The sequence below is a fragment of the Mustela lutreola genome, chromosome 1 (genome assembly GCF_030435805.1).
Source record: "Mustela lutreola isolate mMusLut2 chromosome 1, mMusLut2.pri, whole genome shotgun sequence".
In the NCBI taxonomy this organism is placed as follows: domain Eukaryota; kingdom Metazoa; phylum Chordata; class Mammalia; order Carnivora; family Mustelidae; genus Mustela; species Mustela lutreola.
Genome location: NC_081290.1, coordinates 269,684,171 through 269,704,574, shown reverse-complemented (window position 1 = coordinate 269,704,574; position 20,404 = coordinate 269,684,171). Strand labels below are relative to the sequence as shown.

Sequence of the window (20,404 nt, the reverse complement as noted above, 5' to 3'; positions counted from 1 at the left end):
TCCCCCAAGACCTATTTTTTCAGCATTTTTTTAAAAAGAACTCTATAGACCCATGCAAAATAATAAAATATGCAAAATAATAAAAGAAACATGATTAAATGGAATCTACGTTATTTTAGACATAAATCTGAAAAGAAATAATCCCCCAAAATCACTGAGTCCATCTGCCAGCCCCTAGGCAAGATGCCACTTCAACCATCAGACGGAAGTCTGGACTCTTAGCTTACTGTGTCCCTGGAAACAAGTTGTCGTCTTGTGTTTTCATTTTTGAACCCAAGTCTTTACTAGTAATACACATGTTCCTAAACAGTGAAATCCACTCATATTTTGGTCACTGAAATCAAATGTCAAATTTAAAAGTATTATATTGAGGTTTTAAAGAAAGTTGGAAATATTTAGTCTATGCACTGATATATGATTCTTGCATGTTTTGTTTGTATCTCAGAGACCAAAAAAAGTCTTTTTTTTTTTTTTAAGACTTTATTTATTTGACAGAGAGAGAGATCACAAGCAGGCAGAGAGGCAGGCAGAGAGAAAGGGGGAAGCAGGCTCCCTGCTGAGCAGAGAGCCTGATGTGGGGCTTGATCCCAGGACTCTGAGATCATGACCTGAGCTGAAAGCAGAGGCTTAACCGACTGAGCCACCCAGGTGCCCCAAAAGGCTTTTGTTTTTAAATACTAGAAAGGAGTAAGAATGCCTATCAAGAGTTAGAACCCAATCACTCTAGGGCAAAAACTAGTAATTAGGAATAAGTATTTAAGATTTTGATTTTATCTATTTGTGAGAAACTCCTCTGATCAAAGTGGACTAAAAGGCAACTTTTGTTACTGGAGACCTTTAAGAGAATAATACTAATTAACGATGTTTAAAATATCCCTATCTTCTTAGGGTGTTAAAAATGTTCTCAAATTAGATTGTGGGGATGGTTGCACAGCTTTGTGAACATGCTAGAAACCACCAAATTGTACACTTTAATGGATGGATTGTATGGTATGTGAAATGTATCTCAACAAACCTGTAAAAGACAAAGAGAGAGAGAAGCGTATTTATGATCTATTACAAGGTGTCACTTTTAAGCTCAGAGCAGACCTCAATCACAGGAAAGAGGAGAGAGCTATGGTGTCTTCCACAACACAGAATGCTTTCTGAGAAGTAACCTTAAATCCTGACAAGCTGTACCCCTGTCTAAGCCTTAAGCACTCCTGTGACTTTAGGTTAGCATTTTATTTTAACCTCTTCTGGTGTAACCAGGAATTGCCATGGCCTCAATCGTTTGGAGCAAATGAAGAAGAAAAGCTAGTTTAGAGGAGTTCTAGATGATCGTGTTCTTCATGGAAGCTGGGGTACAGCGCGGCTGGTTTTGTCAGCTGGATTGTGTGCTCCATTACACTCAGATTGGTGGGCGGTTACATGTGCCCTTGAACAAAAATCTTAATTTTGAAATGAAATGAAATTTTAATTTCATTCCTCACACATGAAATGCAATTTACAAGTCTTCCAAAATTAAAGTTTAATGTTATCAAATGCATTTTTTTAAAGATTTTATTTATTTATTTGAGAGAGAGAAGGTGAGAGAGAGCATGAGAGGGGAGAGGGTCAGAGGGAGAAGCAGACTTCCCGTGGAGCTGGGAGCCTGATGCAGGACTCGATTCGTGGTCTCCGGGATCATGACCTGAGCCAAAGGCAGTTGCTTAACCAACTGAACCACCCAGGTGCCCCTCAAATGCATTTTAAAAATGAAATTCTGATCTTACCAAAACAGAACACACTTTTAACTTCACTCACCAAAGCAATGATTTCAATACAGAAAAAATTTATTTAAAGACAATAAAAACTTCTTTCCCATTTTCAAAAATAATAGACCAATAATCAAATACGTCACAATTATGCACGTGTGCTCCTTTAATTGTTTACCCCTTGACGCAACTAAGATCTTCGTTTCTCAGATACTCTACCCCAGTTAAAATGCCTGGGAGCTAGGAGTTGGTTGTTCGTGAAAAGTCAGAATTTGAGAGAACGTTTTCAAACAAAGTATCTGTACTCTAAGACCACATTAAACAGACCCAAGACCAACGAAGTCTAAAGCAAGAACGCACTAGACCTGAGGAAATAAAAGAGCATTTATAATTGTATCATAATGACAGCAGAGAAACACCCCTTCCATGAAAACTCTGTGCCAACAAGCAGCTCACGAATTTGTCTGGCAAAAACCTTCCTTCCCCACCCACACACACAACAGCACAGAATGCTCTTTCTCTCCAAGGATGATAATATTCAACTTAGTTTTGTGTGAATCATAAACAACACACTGGTAGAGCTGTCTTAATCCTTGTACTGTATACAGTATCTATTCTCCATGCAGGGATGGGGTGAACATTTGGGACTGCGAGGCACAAAGGGCTCGTCTTTAAAATCAACTACTTTGTCTGTCTCTAATCCTCCATCCCTCCATCTAAGCAGAATTAGTGACGTCAAACCAGTTTCCATGGCAGAGCCAGACTCACGACAGCTCTGTTATATCAAGCAGGAGGACAAAATGGGCTGCGCTTAATTGCACATGAAAACAAACAGAAAACCGAACCTTAGTTAATCTCTCATTTTCTGGGGACTTGGGGAACAATTCTAAGATCGGAAGGTACATTAACAATATGTGCCCAAGTTCCATAATGAAGACGCGTGTTGCTCTTACTTCGGCACACTTCCCAGCCTGTTATGACAAATAAACAAGTCAAGTCATATTTTCTGTGATAGAACATTCTTAATTAATCACACTGCTTCCTTGCTAACAGCCACACGATGGTGTCTCAGTGGTACAAATTACCGAGGATCTACCAGAACTAAAATGCTGCAAAAACAAAACAAAAGACACCACTGCTGATAAGAAAGCGCCTTTTCGTAGAAACATACTCTCTTCAATTACTAGCCCTTTTACAAGCCAAAGGTCAAACTCATCCAACCCTATAAAATTCAGTATCTGGTATTTATAGCTTCTCATAGCTCTGCTCTCTCGTAGCATTCCCGCAGACCTGTGGAAAGAAACCCTATCCTAAGGCTCTCCTTAACTGTCACCTGGATAAAAAAATTGTCAGGCCTTTATTTTCCCATAAATGCCCCCACCATGCTATCGGACTGCTGCAGTATCCTTGCCCACAGCTCTGTAAAAATACTACTGTCACAGAGGAAGTGTTAGGTCTCCTTTGAATAAGTCGCTGATCTCCGCCTTCCTCGGGAAGGTCGGCACTGCCCTGTGATGTTGGGGAGGGAGATGGGGAGGTATAAGTGCTCCCGTGGAGGACTGGAACACAGGGTCAACTCTGATGCGGGCGGCTAACTGTATACAGAGTTTGATGGCAGGTAAGGGAGATTGTGCAGAAAAGACTCCATGATGATGCTTCCCATTTCCATTTCTTATCAAGGAGCTCAAAAGGGAGCTCCTGGAGGGTCCTTACTTTTTTATTTTTTTTTTTTTAAGCTTAAATATAACACTGAAATTGGTCCAGACAATTCTCCAGCAGACTCTCCAGAAGACTGAGAAATGTATCAAAACAGAGTTCTATGTCAGAAAAGAATTGTGGAACAGAGGGGTCAGACACATAATTAGAACCGGCAATCCAAATACATTATACGAATCGTGCTTTGCTGAAGGAAGTTTGCAAACATTTCCCACATGAAAGAGGACTGCCTGCCCTAAAACACGGTAACATGTCATAATTCCACCTTAAGCAATACAGTATGAAAGGGGCTATTTTTAGCTTTTCCATGGTTGTTATGGCAACCACCTCCTGGCTCCAGCTGTACACAATGTTTATAATTCCAGAGAAGTGGAAAGAGCAAGTTTCCTCTATAATGTAATTATGCACTTTCTACTTCTGTGGTAATAATACCTTAGTTTAATTATAGGTACTTGTTTAGTGAGAGTTGGCTTTAGGCTATCGTTCTAGAGGGTTTGGAAAATCTCATACATCAGAGGTAGAATCAGTGAAAGGGGAAAAGCAGCAACGACAACAACAACAAAGGATCTTTAGAAAGGACTCTGCTTGCCTCAATGGAAATTCGACTCCTATGGAAACCAACCATAGGAAATATGCCGTTTAAGGACAGGCTATAATAAAATCACTTATATGTACGAGGAAGAAGGCTTCCAGATGATCGGTTACCTTCGAGTTTTTCCTCTCCTCTTGGGCACACAGCTAACAACATTTCTGGCCTCGTGTGCAGTTAGTGGTAGCCTGTGACTGAGTTCTAGACAATGAATTGTTGGCAGAAGTGATGTATACCCCTTCCAGGCCTGGCCTGGCCCAATGAAACCTCCCATAAAGTCATCCTATTCGCTCTTCCCTCACCTGCTAGCTGGATGCAGAAAACGCAGCAGAGAGCTGCTAGGTCCAAGGGAAGAACAGCCCCTACACAGAAGGAGTCTGAGATCCCTGAATGGCCGGGTAGAGCACAGCCCCAACCACTGATCCATACTGGCCATGTACCCGGAGGAAGAAAGTCAGCCTTTAGAATGGTAAGCCACGGAGATCTTAGGATGGTCTCTTACAGCAGTTAGCTTACCTTAACTAATAGAACCAGTAACTCTTAATTCGAGTGGACTTCGCTGTTCCCTTTTCTGACCAAAAGTACTGATGGATAAAGTCCACTTATATTTCTTACCAGTTCTTAGCAAGAGCCACGATCACCCTCACGGTGTCAGCTTCAGTCCACAGCCTATGACGGCTTCCCACCAGATCATTTCTCAAATTTAGTTTAAAATCAACTTGATTTCCTAAAGGCAAAGATCGGCTTCGTCTTCTGTATACTCCATGATAAACTCTACTCAGTGAGTGCCTGCTGAATGAATGGCTCCATGATAAACTCTACTCAGTGAGTGCCTGCTGAATGAATGGCTCCTCTTCTTTGCATGGTTTTTATCTAGGTGCTCTAGCTATAACTGCAGTCAAGGCTGCCAGGTCTCTAAAGATAGGAGTGAAGTTCCTGGCACTCTGTGTCTGTATCATTTACTAACGAATCATGAAGCTTCATAGCGCTCAATCTCTTTGGGACTCACTTTCTATCAAATAAGGGTGGGACTGGTTTAAACTAATTACAGTACTAGAATTCCATGACTATTTAAATCCATTATGATCTGCAAGATTACTTCACAACAATCATCTCTTTTTGATATGGTTTTCACCAACACACTTAAAAATCCCTTTTCCAATGCTTCTGTGGTTTTTAAGTATTTCATTTTTAATGGATGGACTTACTGTCCTGAATTAATACCGAGTCACTGGCAGATAGCGAAACTGGATTAAGATGATGGCCATGACTTACGTCATCCCTCCAGCGTTCTACCCTGTCGGCCCCAATTCTCTGTAATCTAGGGTTCTGTCCGGTTAGACCACTGTCTGTTCACTTCCATATCTGACCATCAGAGGCACACTCTCACTGTCGACCAACACGAAGCAGTCTGAGTGTTTAGAGGGAAATTTTACTACAGGAATTGAAATATACCAAACTTCATATAAAATGGAATCACAAACAAAAACTGCAAAGAAGGAGTTTTTCCACCAATCTCTGTAGATGCCAAACAAAATGGATTCCTAACCTCGCTTCCTCCTCTGTACAATGGTGGGAGGCTATCGAAGTTAAATGAGTTAACACACATCAAGTCCTCAGTACAACACTTGGGACGTAACAGGTTCTCAACAAACATTAGCTGTCAACCTTGCCTGTAGCTGGTCACAGAGGTTTCTTCAAAGTAGGGTCTTTGGACTATGCCCTTTCCGAAGCTATGATTCTTTTGGATCTCCTCCAAACTCAAAGCTGTTTTGCAGAGGAAGGATGACTGTGAAGCCCTAAATTTAGCAAACGATCAAACTAACTCAAGATGCAAGCCCAGATCTTTTCAACAGGTTTCTTTTGAAAGCCAAGGCATCATTCAGGCTTTTCCAAGGGAGAAACAGAGCTTAATTACAATTTTACACTTTGTGCTATTTCAAGAAGAAACTCTACGACACATTTCTCAATGAAAATGAAGACATCTAACATATTCTAGGGGAACCCCTCCCAAGCCAGAACACAAAGGGGGCTCCACGGTGTGGGTTTCTGCTCCAAAGGTAGGTTTGACATCTTATAACCATTTTATAACATACCTAAGTTCCTCATATATCCATTCACCCCTTAAAAACTAAACAACCAGAAGATGGGGTCTTGCTTTGTGAAACTCCACTGATTTTAGTTCTGAGAGCATATAGCTTTAAGAAGGCATTCCCGGGAATACCCCAGGAACTCTGTCCACCCCCTCAGAATAGCAGGCAATTGAGTTGGTGATGGTGACTCAGGCAGACTTTTTAATCCTGATCTAAAGGAACCACCACAACCCTGGAGAGGGAAATAAAAAGGGAATCAAGTGGAAAAGGCCTCCGCCACCAGATGACTCATGCTCTACCGTGTGACTCGCCAGGCACATTACTCTGTTGCTAAGACATGGAGGATAGGTTCATTAGTCACTCTACTGAATTTTGCAAAGAAAGGATTCTCCCTATAAATAATCATGAGCTCTGTCTCTCTAGTGTTTGTGAGTGTGCTCGTGACTCACCTTTCCACCATACCGGGCAGCACCAATCGTGTCATCTGCAAAAGAGAAAACAAAACATTCATGATGGCTGAGGTTGCAGGCATCAGATAAACAGTGGAGAGAAGCCATTCTCAAAACAGAAGAGAACCACGAAACCACTCACCACTCTATAGACAGCAGTTTATTTTATATACTCTATAAAATTTGGCTGTGTCAAGATTGCATAAAAGGGGGCGCCTGGGTGGCTCAGTGGGTTAAAGCCTCTGCCTTCAGCTCAGGTCATGGTCCCAGGGTCCTGAGATCGAGCCCCACATCAGGCTCTCTGCTCAGCGGGGAGCCTGCTTCCTCCTCTCTCTCTGCCTGCCTCTCTGTCTACTTGTCATCTCTGTCTGTCAAATAAATAAATAAAATCTTAAAAAAAAAAAAAAAGAATGCATAAAAAGAAATCAGATGAAATCATTGGAGTTAACACTGGGAATACTTTCAGGAAACTTGGCTAAACTTGGCCTTGCCTGAAACCTAATACTGGCACAGAGATCTTCAAATAATTAAGGACTTAACAGTGAGCTCTAGTCTCCCAAAATGTACTCCTGGAAAGGGACATACGTTATCAAAGAGAGTATCTGTGAACCAAGATCCCTTAAGATTCCTAATCTTAAGTGCTCAAACAATCTTTTCCTACCAAAAAGGCCTTAGAAGAATGCCCCAAAGTGACAGGTTGGCAAATGTTAAGTGTATCCTGACATTTCATTACCCTTGTTGGTCTAGCTAGCTGTGAGTAAAACACATCCTTCAAGAAAGTTAAGGTTATCTGTAATATCTTGAAACCAACAACAAAGAAAAATGACACCTGCATTTTCAAAGGGCCTTGGAATTGTTGATTAAATACATATAATGCAGGGCACTAGGATGGCTCAGTCGGTTAAGCATCTGCCTTCAGCTCAGGTCATGATCCCAGTGTCCTGGGATTAAACCCCACGTTGGGCTCCCTACTCATGGGGAGTCTGCTTCTCTCTCTCCTTCTGCTCCCCCGTTCCTGCTTTCTCTCACTATCTCAAACAAATAAATAAAATCTTAAAAAAATACATATAATATGATGAGAGGCTACTCCTAAATTCTGTTTTAAGGTATTATTAACTAAGAACAGTTAAGACACCCACTGGCTTAATCAGGGCCATGTCTCAGTTAAGTACTGAGGTTAGAACACGAATTCTTGATTTGCAGGTATCATCAATTTTCTAAGAAGCAAATGCTGCTGCTCTGTCACAGAAAAGTTGGCACGCGTGCCAAACACAGGAATTTTAAGTGTTTTATCTTGAATACTATGTCTTAATGAAAACAGTGCTCTGATGAGAAAATAATTTTTTTTCCTAGAAATATTTTGAAGAAAGAAAATGTATTCAGCTTTACAAGGTAAAATCTGCTATGCAGTGCTCCCAAACCAGATGTCAAGCCGGGAGCTGCTGCATATACTTTTCCAGGAAAAACAAGTTCAAACTGACACTGCCGCATGAAAGACAGACTGACACACTGCCAACTTCGAAACAAAGAAGTGTCTTCAAAGCCTAGGGGAATCATGTTGACAGAAGTTTCTGGATTTGGCCGAATCTTCTGGCCCAGATTAAAAAAAAAAAAAAAAAAAAAAAAGATATCAAGAGAAAGAGTTTGGCCTAAAGCATTCCATATCTCCCTCCTTCTTACATACGGGTCTATGTTTTTCATATTAAAGTCGTCTTCACAGAACAAGGGGCACATGCTCTCTGTGTTCTATAGCAGGAGATATGATTGGAAGTTACACATGCAAGTTCTCGGTCATGGCCTGAAAGTTGAGAAAAACACGTGTCCTCCTCCTGCCACATTCCTCCACCTGACGGCTGGATACATGCGGTGGAAGGAGCTAAAACAACCCACCTGAACCGCAAGCTGAGAGCTGTGTGATAATAGGGGCAGAGCAATGAGGGAAAGAGGCAGGATCCCTAATGACTGGGGAACTACTATGTCAAACCTTGATTTCCTACCCAGCTTTTTATATGAGAGAAAAATACTATTTTATTTAAGCCACTGCTAGGTCTCTGTTACAGCAGCCAAACCACTACTCTAACTAATAAAACTGACCATTTGTGTTGACGAAAACCAAGCGATGGTAACATTTTAAGACTCAAAGATCAAATAACTCCCAAAGCACACTTAATCAGAGATTATGCTGATAACCCAAATGGCCTCAGTATTTTATAATTTTTTACAACATGCCCCTGTTTCTTCTCTTTTCTAGGTCTGCTGACCCAATTCAGGATATGCCCCCAGGGCCTCAAACCCAACTGGATGGAGCCAAGTGAGAGAAAAAGCTGATTTCAGGGCTGGTCCTTTCAACACCATAGTTACCTCCTCCCTTTTCAGATGAAATAACTCTTCAAACTTGTCTACACATTTCCTAAGATGTGCCTTTTTATGGGAACACACTGCAATTGCTCAATATATAGCCACGGTATGTTCAGGTAAATGTGGGACACAGTCAGGTCCAAGTTCAAATCCCAGCCGTTCTACTTACTAGCAGTGTGATCTCGAGTTACTTCCTTCTCTGCAACATACATATGGATTATATAAAGAAGGCATCTACACTACAGATTATTCTTTTTTTTTTTTTTAAAGATTTTATTTATTTATTTGTCAGAGAGAGAGAGCGAGAGAGAGCGAGCGAGCACAGGCAGACAGAGTGGCAGGCAGAGTCAGAGGGAGAAGCAGGCTCCCTGCGGAGCAAGGAGCCCGATGTGGGACTCGATCCCAGGACGCTGGGATCATAACATGGCTGAAGGCAGCTGCTTAACCAACTGAGCCACCCAGGCATCCCCCCCCCACTTTTTTTTTTTTTTTTAAAGATTTTCAATATAGATTATTCTATTCTGAATCTCAAACAAGGTAATGTTTGTAATGGACTCAGCACAGAGCTTGTCACACAGCAAGCCTCTGAAGAGGAATTAGTGTCCCTTATTGCCAGGAGGCACTATTGTTTCAGGATGCAGTGCCACTACGTATGTAGGCCTCCTTTAACCATGTCATGTCCGGCAGTATAGAGCCAAAAATAATGACAAAGTTTGAGGTCATCAAGTTCAAGTGACAACAAGTTTCTGGATAGTTCCACCAATACTGAAAAATACCTCAGTTGGGATGTTCTTGGGGTAATGGAATTGTTCTAAAATTGAATTTGGTGACGATTGCACAACTCTGAATTTATTTACCTATTAATTATACACAAAGTGGATGAATTTTATGGTTTATAAATTATCCTTTTTTAAATTTTATCCTTTTTATTTTTTTATATTTTTTAAAGATTTTACTTATTTATTGCAGAGAGAAAGAGAAAGAGAGAGCACGGGCAGGGGGAGAGGCAAAGGGAGACTCCCTGCTGAGCAGAGAGCCTGGTGCAGAGCTCAGTCCCAGGATCTCAGGATCATGATCTGAGCCCAAGTCAGATGCTTCACCCACTGAGCCACCCAGGTGCCCCTGAATGAAATTAAAAAAAAATCTTAACCAGGGGCGCCTGGGTGGCTCAGTGGGTTAAAGCGTCTGCCTTCGGCTCAGGTCATGATCCCAGGGTCCTGGTATTGCGCCCCACATTGGGCTCTCTGCTAAGCAGGGAGCCTGCTTCCCTTCCTCTCTCTCTGTCTGCCTCTCTGCCTACTTGTGATCTCTGTCTGTCAAATAAATAAATAAAATCTTAAAAAAAAATCTTAATCATATGAATGAGTTGAAGAGCTGGAATCACAAAACACAGAGGATGTTACTTTCTCAAACCTAGGAGAAAAAAGAGCTTTCAAAATGTTCTATGCATATCAACTATGGCCTGAGAAACACAAAACAATAAAAAGAGACATTCTTCAGTTTTGTCGAGGCCACGTTATGTACTCAAACCTGGGCTGGTGGATAGGCGCTCACTACCTAGTCAGAGAATACATGTACATATAAACAAATCATTACAAGACACACCATGAGTGGTACAACAGAGGTGAGAACAGAGGGCCCTAATGCTTTGGAGAAAAACTCGTTATGTCTGGGGAATCAGGTCTAGAGCTTCACAGATTATATTTCATTTAAGTTCTGAAAGAATAAATAGGAATTCATCAGGCGGAAAAAATATTCCAGTAGAAGGAATAGAATACAAAAAGGCAAACAGCTGCAAGAAACTACAATATATGCCATAGAAATGATGCACTGAGAAAACCCTTTGTTGAACGGAGCTTATAAAGAAATTCACGAGCATCCTGTTATCTATATGTCACGCAATTTGCGTATCGTACCACTTCACGGACAGCTTCCCATGCTAGCGCAAACAGACGTACTTCAAGCATATTAACCATCAGAGTATTTTATTGTAAGAATATATTACATGCATTCCTAGCAAAATCTGAAAACATTTTTTATTCAGCACATTTCCTCAGGGGACCATAATGGTTAGCTAATGTAGGAGGTCCCCAAGCACTCCATGGAGAGAAGTGAGCATTCAGTCCTCCAAGACCTGAGACCACCAGAAACAGGGTAAGCAGATTGATAATAAAGACATTCTCATCCAATGGCAGGGAGGTGTGCCTGCGTGTGCGTAACATGTGCATGCATCTGTGCGTATACGTACACATGTGCATGAAATGAGACTTGTTAACTGAAGAGTAGCTAACTCTTCAGTTCACTGAGGTAGCCGCCAACTGTTTGGCCCTCCTACACAAAGAGAGAAAGGATGGGATTTGTAGACAATGATCAACCTGGAAAACAGCCAGCAAAGTCTATAGTCTTAGACTTTAAAAGAATATAGCAAAGTCTATATTCTTTTATTCTGACCAGGGATCTCAGAACTATTTGACTATTAACAAGTGGTTGCACAGAGTTGTAAAGTTTAATTCAGATTTTTTTCCCAAGACATAAACTTACTCTCCTAAATATAATCCATTAAGAAATACCACACGAGGGGTACCTGGGTGGCTCAGTGGGTTAAGGCCTCTGCCTTTGGCTCGGGTCATGGTCTCGGGGTCCTGGGATCGAGCCCCGCATCGGGCTCTCTGCTCAGCAGGGAGTCTGCTTCCCCCTCCCCCCCGCCTGCCTCTCTACTTGTGATCTTTCTGTCAAATAAATAAATAAAATCTTAAAAAGAAAAAAAAAATCACATTAGCTGGGATATCGAAGAAATAGAAATGCATACATGGGAGCTATTTTTTCCCTTATACTGTGTGCATATCATACATTAAATGTTTCCTTTCTGAATGGCAAAAAATTATCCACAATCAGAGACAAAATAACATCCCATAAGATAGAATCTTACTTATAAAACTACATCAATAGCTAAACATTAAATATTTTCTGGATGGTCTTCGATGTATGGGGACATATTCAAAATATACCTTTCCCCTCTCTGTTTTAGTAAGAAATAACTGACATAAGACATTGTATTAGTTTAAGCTGTAGAGCATAACGATTTGATATTATGTATATACTGCAAAGGATTACCACAGTAAGTTAACATCAAATTTATAGAACGGTGAATGAATTTCTGGTCCTCTTTGCATATGGCCATGCTAATCTCCATATCATTCCAATTTTAGTGTATGTGCTGCTGAAACCAGCACCAAAATGTATCCTTTATACACGTAAATTAAAACTCAAGAAGTTTAGGGGCGCCTAGGTGGCACAGTCAGTTGAACGTCTAACTCTTGATTTTGGTTCAGGTCATGATCTCAGGCTCCTGGGATCAAGCCCCACACTGGGCTCCACACCCAGCACATCCCTCTCCCTTTGCTCTTCTTCCTTCTTGCACACATGTGCTTGCTCACTCTCACTCTCTCAAATAAATAAATAATATTTTTTAAAAACCCAACCCTCAAGAAGTTTAAGTGACTTATTAACACAAAGAGGAAGGAAGAAGCAGTATTTTTGATGCCTAGCTATTGAAGGGCCAGAAATACTTGTTGAATGTCCAATGACCAAATAATCCATCAAGTCCTCTCATGAAAAATTAAATTCTTTTGCATTGTTCACTGGCTTCTCCTTTTCAATTCTGGCTCTAAACTATTTCTCCTTGTCACAGAAGGGAACATCTTTTTTGATCTGCCAAATAATAACACCACCAAAAAGCCTAAGAAAAGTTAACTTGAAATCTGCATGCTTTTATAAACCTGATTAATGCCTTCATCTGTTCTTAAATTCTCTTTTCTCCTAATCAGATCCTAATTCATCATAAATTTGACTTCAAGCCTTTTTCTTATATGTGTGTACAAATAATTCTTAAAATTCTATGCATAAGCAAAAGAGAGGCTTCACTATGTTCACATTAAATTAAATTTTTTAAAAATTCTCTTTGACATCAAGTTTTACCTAGGATATTTTAACTAAGCTATTAGAAGTCTCATTTTACTTTGTATGCACCGATTGGTATCTTGATATCTGGTTATTTATACCATATACCAAGCGTTTCTGTGAAATCTCACTATCTATCTGAACTCCATTTCACAGCTCACAAGCTGTTTCTGGAGTTAACTCAATATGCTAATTTTAGGCCATCTGCAGGTGATAATTGCTGTACCAGGAAATTTTTTGTTCCTCTTAAGATACTGCTAAAGTAAGGTTACCATAACTTATAAGTTCAGTGGCTAAGAATATTAGAAAAATAGCAGTAAATATGGTTTCTAACTTGTTTTTTCCCGTGTTGAAGTTGTTTTCTTTTCTTTTCTTTTCTTTTTTAAAGATTTTATTTATTTATTTGACAGACAGAGATGACAAGTAGGCAGAGAGGCAGGCATAGAAAGAGAGGGAGAAGCAGGCTCCCCACTGAGCAGAGAGCCTGATGTGGCGCTCAATCCCAGGATCCTGGGATCATGACCTGAGCTGAAGGCAGAGACTTTAACTCACTGACCCACCCAGGTGTCCGAAGTTGTTTTCAAAAGTGTAGAGCAAACACTTTAGTTACTTCCTAAAAAGTGATAAAAGTTGTTGCAGTAGTTCCCCTCCAACAAGAGCTTCAATTCTCTCCAAAAAACCCCAGATATTTCCTAGTCTATATATATATATATATATATTTTTTTTTAGTGACCATTTCATCAATCCTCACCACAAAATATTCCAGAAGTCTAAAATAAAAGGGAGAAAGGTCAATACACATTATATTGCACCACTTTGTATGCAAGCTGGCCGTACTGTATACAAATACACAAAAATAATGAAAGTCTTTAGCAAGGACAGCTTAATTTAGAAGTCTTTCTGGGGATACACATAGTCAGTTTCAAGAGCAAAATATTTACTGGTATTTATTACCACAGTTGTATATATTTGGGCTGGGAAAATGAATAAGAGGCTGCTTTAGCTCATAAAAAAATCAGATCAGTATTATCAGATCATTTAGCTGAGATACCTGACTTAATGCATTGGCTGGCCTAAAAAAAAGATCTCTGAAAATGTTATATTAAAATGTAACCATCTTAGTATTCTTAAATATTTCTCACATTTTTTGAGCAATTATTTGCACTGTTTTCATAATTAGAAAAGCCCCTACAAAGAGTGTTATTTCTGAAAGAAATTAACATGAATAATTTTTTTCTTTCACTTCTCTGATATCAGTAATCAAGAGCTCATAGAAGGAATTTTATTTTATTCCTGGAACCCAATTTAGGGTTCTCTGCATTTTAGTTTATTATGAAAACTTGTACAAGCAAATTATACAAATTATGCAAATTGTTTTACATGCAAGTGATTTAATTTTATAAGCAAATTATTTTTGTATCATGCAACCTCTGGTGTTTGGTCAGTTTCTGTAAAGACTAGGACATAGAAAATAGTCTGTATTATGCTCAAGAAGACAACCAAAAACCCAAAAGGAAAGATTAAAATTCAAGGTAACTTGGTAAAACAAGGAAGCAAATATTGTCCCCTATATCACCATTGTATATAAATAGAATTTAAAGTGTAACAACTTAACCCTAGAATCTGGGCAAAGCCCCAAGAATCCAGGCTATTTATATAAATAATTAGGTCATCACAAATCACCACTTTGTCCACATCTGCCCTGCCTTCTTGCCCAGAGAAATCTGCTTGGAGCAAACAGGATCTGAATTCAAGCAACTGAAACATGAACTCATACAAATTAGAAGAAAGGAGATATAAATGCCTTAAACAAGTTTTCAATCGGAATCATTAACAATGATTTAAAAAATCATAGTCTGATAGTGAAAAGAATCACATAAATTATGTAACAATGATGTTACACCATGCCTGTTTGGAAGAAATTAGAGGGTGACTCATTGGAAGTCATGCTGGAATGGCACAGCACATATTTCCTTTAGAAACTGTGTAATTTGAGCTCTGTGGTCCCGAGAATACAACTTCATTAGAAATTCTTAGAATGTCACCTGTATGACTAAAGCAATATTTACTGCACAGTGGGTAAAAAGCTTAATCAGGTAAAAACTTTTGAGGGCTTTGAGATCTCCAAGTATTATTTCATTTTCCTCTTTAATAATGTTTTAAGTATAACATAAAAAAAACACAAAGTTTTTCCTTTCATAATAAGTTGTTTTGATGTATGTTAAAATAATTGAACTAAAGAAAAATAAAAGAACTTTCCAGAACAGAGAGGGCTGCATGCCAATGGATAATATTGAATCGAAAGCCATAATCTTTACCTCTAAAAAAAAATTAAAGAACATATACACCACCATTCACCGTCTTTCCAACTTTGGCATATTATGACATGCTAAGAATTTCCATTACTTAAATTTTCCCCCAAATAAGTTGACTTCTCAAAAGAGATTTTAGGAGGAGAAAATAATTTCTGAAGTTCTCAAAGAGATTCTTACATTTTCACCCATATATAAGGGTGGAGATTTTAGGAGGGGAAATAATTTCTAAAGTTTTCAAAGATATTTTTACATTTTCATCCATATATAAGGCATTATAAATTAGCTTTGCTTTGAGCTGGGAAGAACTTTAGAACCAATCTCCAAGCACTCGTTTTTCACAGATGAAAGCTATGCAAAGAGTGGTTGTCAGGCCGTCTGGCAAACCCATCATTTTGTGGTTATGCCTGAGGAAGCCCTGTTACTATGACACCCTAAGGGCTAAATGTACCCAATTATTTGGAAATTTTTAGGAGCATAATGATAGCGGCTTTCAAAAAGGATTAAAAAAGACTCTAGAGACTAACTTGGAATGTCTTCATCTAAAAAGTCCCAGGTGGGCGTGAGGGCTGATGGTCATACTCTCCTTTCCCACAATTTATTAACTTCCCAGTGCCCTTAACTTAAATTCTTGGGGCAGCGTGGAGGAATGCATTCTTAGCATAATCTCTAAATTAAATACGATCAGAGGGATGAACAGAGATTCTTCTCATGGATTTCCAGATTATTGGAGGGCTCCCTCTACTGGTACCGTGTCACATGCCAAAGGCAAAAGCCGGCAAGAAAAAGGCAACCAATGCTTCTCCTGGGCTTTTCATCCATCCAAACCTTTATTACCTACGCCACGGGTCAGGCATAGCATTCACACTTCTGGCTGAGCCACATACGATGAACACACAGCAGTGGGAGTAGGAAAAAAATAGCTTCTCGAAATCACGCAAAGCACTCCAAGTGCTTTGATTTCAGATAATAATAGGGAGAGGAGAGACTGATTGGGTTAAAACCATTCTAACCTTTCAACTCATCAAGCAGTTATGCAGTTTGAGTACATGGAAGGGCCGACATTTAATGCACAGGGGACTGCAAACCCACACGCCTGACAGGCCCGGGCAGGTGACATAAAGGAGCACAGCGTGCCAGACAGCAGGGGTTAGTGGGGACTGTGGTGAGCTGGAAAGGGAGGGCCTCACGACTCCGTGGCCCCACCTGCCCCTTCCTGGCATGTAGCAGTTCAGGTCTGCGTTCCCTCATTTTCAGATCTTCCCCAGGAGAAGTTAGACGTTGAGTGTGGGACGTCCCACTTCTGGAAACACTGCCTGAACCAACTGAGATATGTTGATAGCGTGCACGCAACCCAGACTCTGGGTTTGCAAACTCTGGCCTAGAATCAGAAAGGGAACTCACCTTTGGCCCATCCCATTTCTGGCCGATCCAAAGATTACAAAGTTCTCACAATTTCCTTGAGTGTAAATACCAACAATGGGCCTAAGCTCAGCCTTTTAGGACCACATACAATAAGTGGGTTCCTTATTCCCAAAGAAAGAGGATTCTCAGGGGTTTTTTTAATCTTTTTTTAAAAAGATTATTTATTTATTTATTTATTTATTTGACAGACAGAGATCACAAGTAGGCAGAGAGGCAGGCACAGAGAGAGAGAGGGAAGCAGGCTCCCTGCTGAGCAAAGAGCCCGATGTGGGGCTTGATCCCAGGACCCTAGGATCATGACCTGAGCCAAAGGCAGAGGCTTAACCCACTAAGCCACCCAGGCGCCCCACAGGTTTTGTTTTTTTTTTAATTCATTCATTTATTTATTCAAAAGCATTTGTTGGGGGTACCTAGGTGGCTCAGTTGGTTAAGCATCTGCCTTCAGCTCAGGTGGTGATCCTGGGGTCCTGGGATACAGCCCCGCATTGGGCTTCCTGCTCTGAGGGGAGCCTGCTCCCCCCCAACCCCCCCCCATCTCTGTTTCTTGCAAATAAATTTTAAAAATATAAAAACAAAATAAATCAAAAACAAAATCATGTGTCGTATGCCTGCCATAGGTGAGGCCCAGGGCTAGGGAATGGCAGAGAACAAAAAGAACACGGTACCAGCACTCAAGGGGCTTACAGTCTGGAGACAGGCACTAAACCGAACATGAAATGCCGAGTGAAGGAAAGCCGTGCTGTGTGTGACGAAACTCCAGGGCTGAGAGACCAGGGCGACTCTGGAAGGCTCCCCACCGGCCCCCAAGGACAGAAGACTATCAGTTGAGAACAGAAAGAGGAGTGGCATGAATGAAGTGGGAGACAAGGGAGCTTCCAGAGAGGGCACTGCCCGAGGGGGCACAAGGTTCAAGAGAGTGAAGGTGCCATGACCTGGATGCAGAGAAGTAGCGGGGCACAGAGCCAAGGGGAGATCTGGACGGGTGGGCAGCAGCCCTGTCAGGTAGCTCCTTCCTTAGAGGTCATATGAAGGAGAGAGGACTTGAGGGCAAGAAGTCCTTAAAGGATCTCCCGGGAAAGTGAGATATGACATGTAAAAGATCACTTTGGTTGGGGGACAGAGACTGCACTGGAGGGAGACAAGTTGGTGTAAAAACGCTGGTTAGGTGGGGCGCCTGGGTGGCTCAGTGGATTAAGCCGCTGCCTTCGGCTCAGGTCATGATCTCAGGGTCCTGGGATCGAGCCCCGCATCGGGCTCTCTGCTCAGGAGGGGGCCTGCTTCCTCCTCTCTTTCTCTCTCTGCCTGCCTCTCTGTCTACTTGTGATCTCTCTCTGTCAAATAAATAAATAAAATCTTTAAAAAAAAAAAAAAAAAGGCTGGTTAGGCTGTTCCAGCAGTTCCCACTGAGAAGTTTAGGTCTTCAAATTTGGAAAGAATCATGGGGGATGAAAAGAAGTGAGCTGACTTCCAAAATACTAAGGAGGTAGAACTGACTGGCCTTGATTAGGGGTGTGTGCATCTATGTGTCTGGGTGTGATGTCATGCTTCCTCTCTCCATGCTAAATACATCTAGTTTTTTCAGCCACTCCTAACAAGACATGGTTTCAAGCCCCCACTTCGGTTGCACATCTGATGAAGGAAAAACTAAATGCTGATCCCCTGTTTAAGACTCCTCCCCAGTCCCAAATAAAACAAACAAAACTCAGTGTACTTCAGTGTAATTGGAGGTTAATAAATTTTTACCTTGGGTCACAGCCCCACCTGCTTCCTTCCCTGCTCTGAGAGACGTAATGAAGAAGGCTGGAAGGCTCTCCCCATTTATCAGAACGGGAGCCTGCAGGTTTCCTGAGGAATTCAGGCACAGGCAGGGCCACTACCAAGCATCCACCTTCTCCCCCTAAGCCAGTAGCAGCTTCAGGATCCAGGACCATCAGAGGGAACAGGTTTCCCAGCCCTAGGTAAGAACTATAGGTGGTTTGGGTGGTATTGCTTGGGTAGTATTTATCTGAAAAGGAGTGAAGCGTCTATAGTATCTTGAGGTCCTAAAACAGTCATTAAAGGAATCTAAGAACCATTAGGCCTAGAGAAGGAAGGCAATTCTGAATTTGGCAGATGTTTAAACGAGCAACCTCAAATCCGAAACAAACAATGCAAGCAAGATCAGTTTTAGAACTTGTCTTTGAAGTGGTGTGGAGCTCGGTGTCCTGCCTGTTGGAAACCAGACCTGTATTTAGCTGCCTCTGGTATTGTGGGACTTCTTCCGTTGCCCACGATTTCTGCCATAGTCATCAACAGTCGTACAACAATCTCCTTTGCCAACTCTCAGTATTCTGAGACAGCAAGCCCTCCAGGCATAAAACCGCAGCTATTTTAGAAGAGTCTGGGTCAATATTTGGAGGCTTAATTATCTCTAAACGCCACCATATCTTGTCTGAAGGTCACTGTTCTTGAGGAGAAAAAGACTTACGTTAGATTTCAGTCATGGAGCATCTGAAATCATAAAGAAATAAAGCCCTGGCTAGTAGGACCTCTCTTCTAGTGTGAAGGCTGATTCCACCTCCCATATGGGTCAACTACAGAGAACTTCTACACCACCCCTCTCTCCAGCTTGGCACTTAACTGCTCAGCAGAGCACAAGAACAAGACGAAATCCACCCCTGAAGGATCTGAGAGCAAAACTGTAAGGCAAGCAACAAGGCTTTTAAATACCCCTGGGGCTACTCTGACCTGCAGCTTTATGTCTGTTAAGGGAAAGTCTCATTAAGCGGGGCTCAGACAATGGCCTGGGAGAGCCGAGCTGCACTCTATGATAACATATCAAGGTTAATTGATATGTCAAAACTATTCGGATTACTATTTCTTCCCCCATATTCTTTTGGAACACTCACCACCACTTCCTCTGGTGAGGACTCATTTCTCTGGTCAGGATATTTCACTTTGATGATTCCTCTGGAGGAATGTAGAACTTACGTGACTTTTTATAATCCTCTGACCTCCTAACACAGGAGCACATGGACCAAGCCATAACCCTGGATCTGAGGGATCCAGGTCATTCAGTGCTCATCAAATGGCACAGGACCACCAACAAGATGCTGGGGCCTTCCCCATCAACCATCTCCAGATTGGGGGAAGAAGCCCAAGGTTACAAGGGGGCACTAATCTCTCTGATCTTTCTAGGCATGCTTCTCGGCCAGCCGGCCCTACTGTATGGTTTGGTGAGGAGATAAAACTTGGGCCAGCATTGATGATGAGAAGAGGCTGTTTTCTTTCTTGTCTAAACCCATTTTCAATACTTGTGTTATGACATTAGGCAGCAGACACCCATGCCCTAGCTCTCTTGATGTCCAGTCGCCATAAAATCTTCTAAGATTCTAGAGCCAGACCAATTTTCATCTTCTTTTAAGTTACCCCAGGGTTCTCAACAGAAGTTATATCTCTATAGAAAATGGAGCCCTGGCCGCGGCAACATAACACAGTCAACTGAAGCACAATTCATCAAAATACACCAGAGGGGACATCACAGCAGCACCGAAGGACACTAAACCTGGGAGCCTTGCACAGAAAACCACATCAAGGTGAATGCCCTTTTTTCAGTACAATGAAAATAAACAGAGAGACCATAAAACACAATGCCATGTCCCTCTGCCACTAGACCCGCCTTTCTAAATGTACATCAGATCACACCTTATCTCTGCTCTAAGGCTTCCTATGGTTCTCTCCATCCTCTCGAGCCCAGCACCCAAGCTCTTACACACTTGTGTCCTCA

General features: G+C 41.3%; 1 protein-coding gene across 1 annotated transcript in view; it reads right to left on the bottom strand.

Annotated features, from left to right (window-relative positions):
* Window positions 1–20,404, bottom strand: part of HSD17B12 (hydroxysteroid 17-beta dehydrogenase 12) — a 161,110-nt gene that overhangs the window by 18,300 nt on the left and 122,406 nt on the right. Inside the window, exon 7 of the mRNA XM_059140306.1 lies at window positions 6,584–6,618. Within this exon, the coding sequence (XP_058996289.1) occupies window positions 6,584–6,618 (35 nt within the window). The remainder of the gene's footprint in view (window positions 1–6,583; window positions 6,619–20,404) is intronic.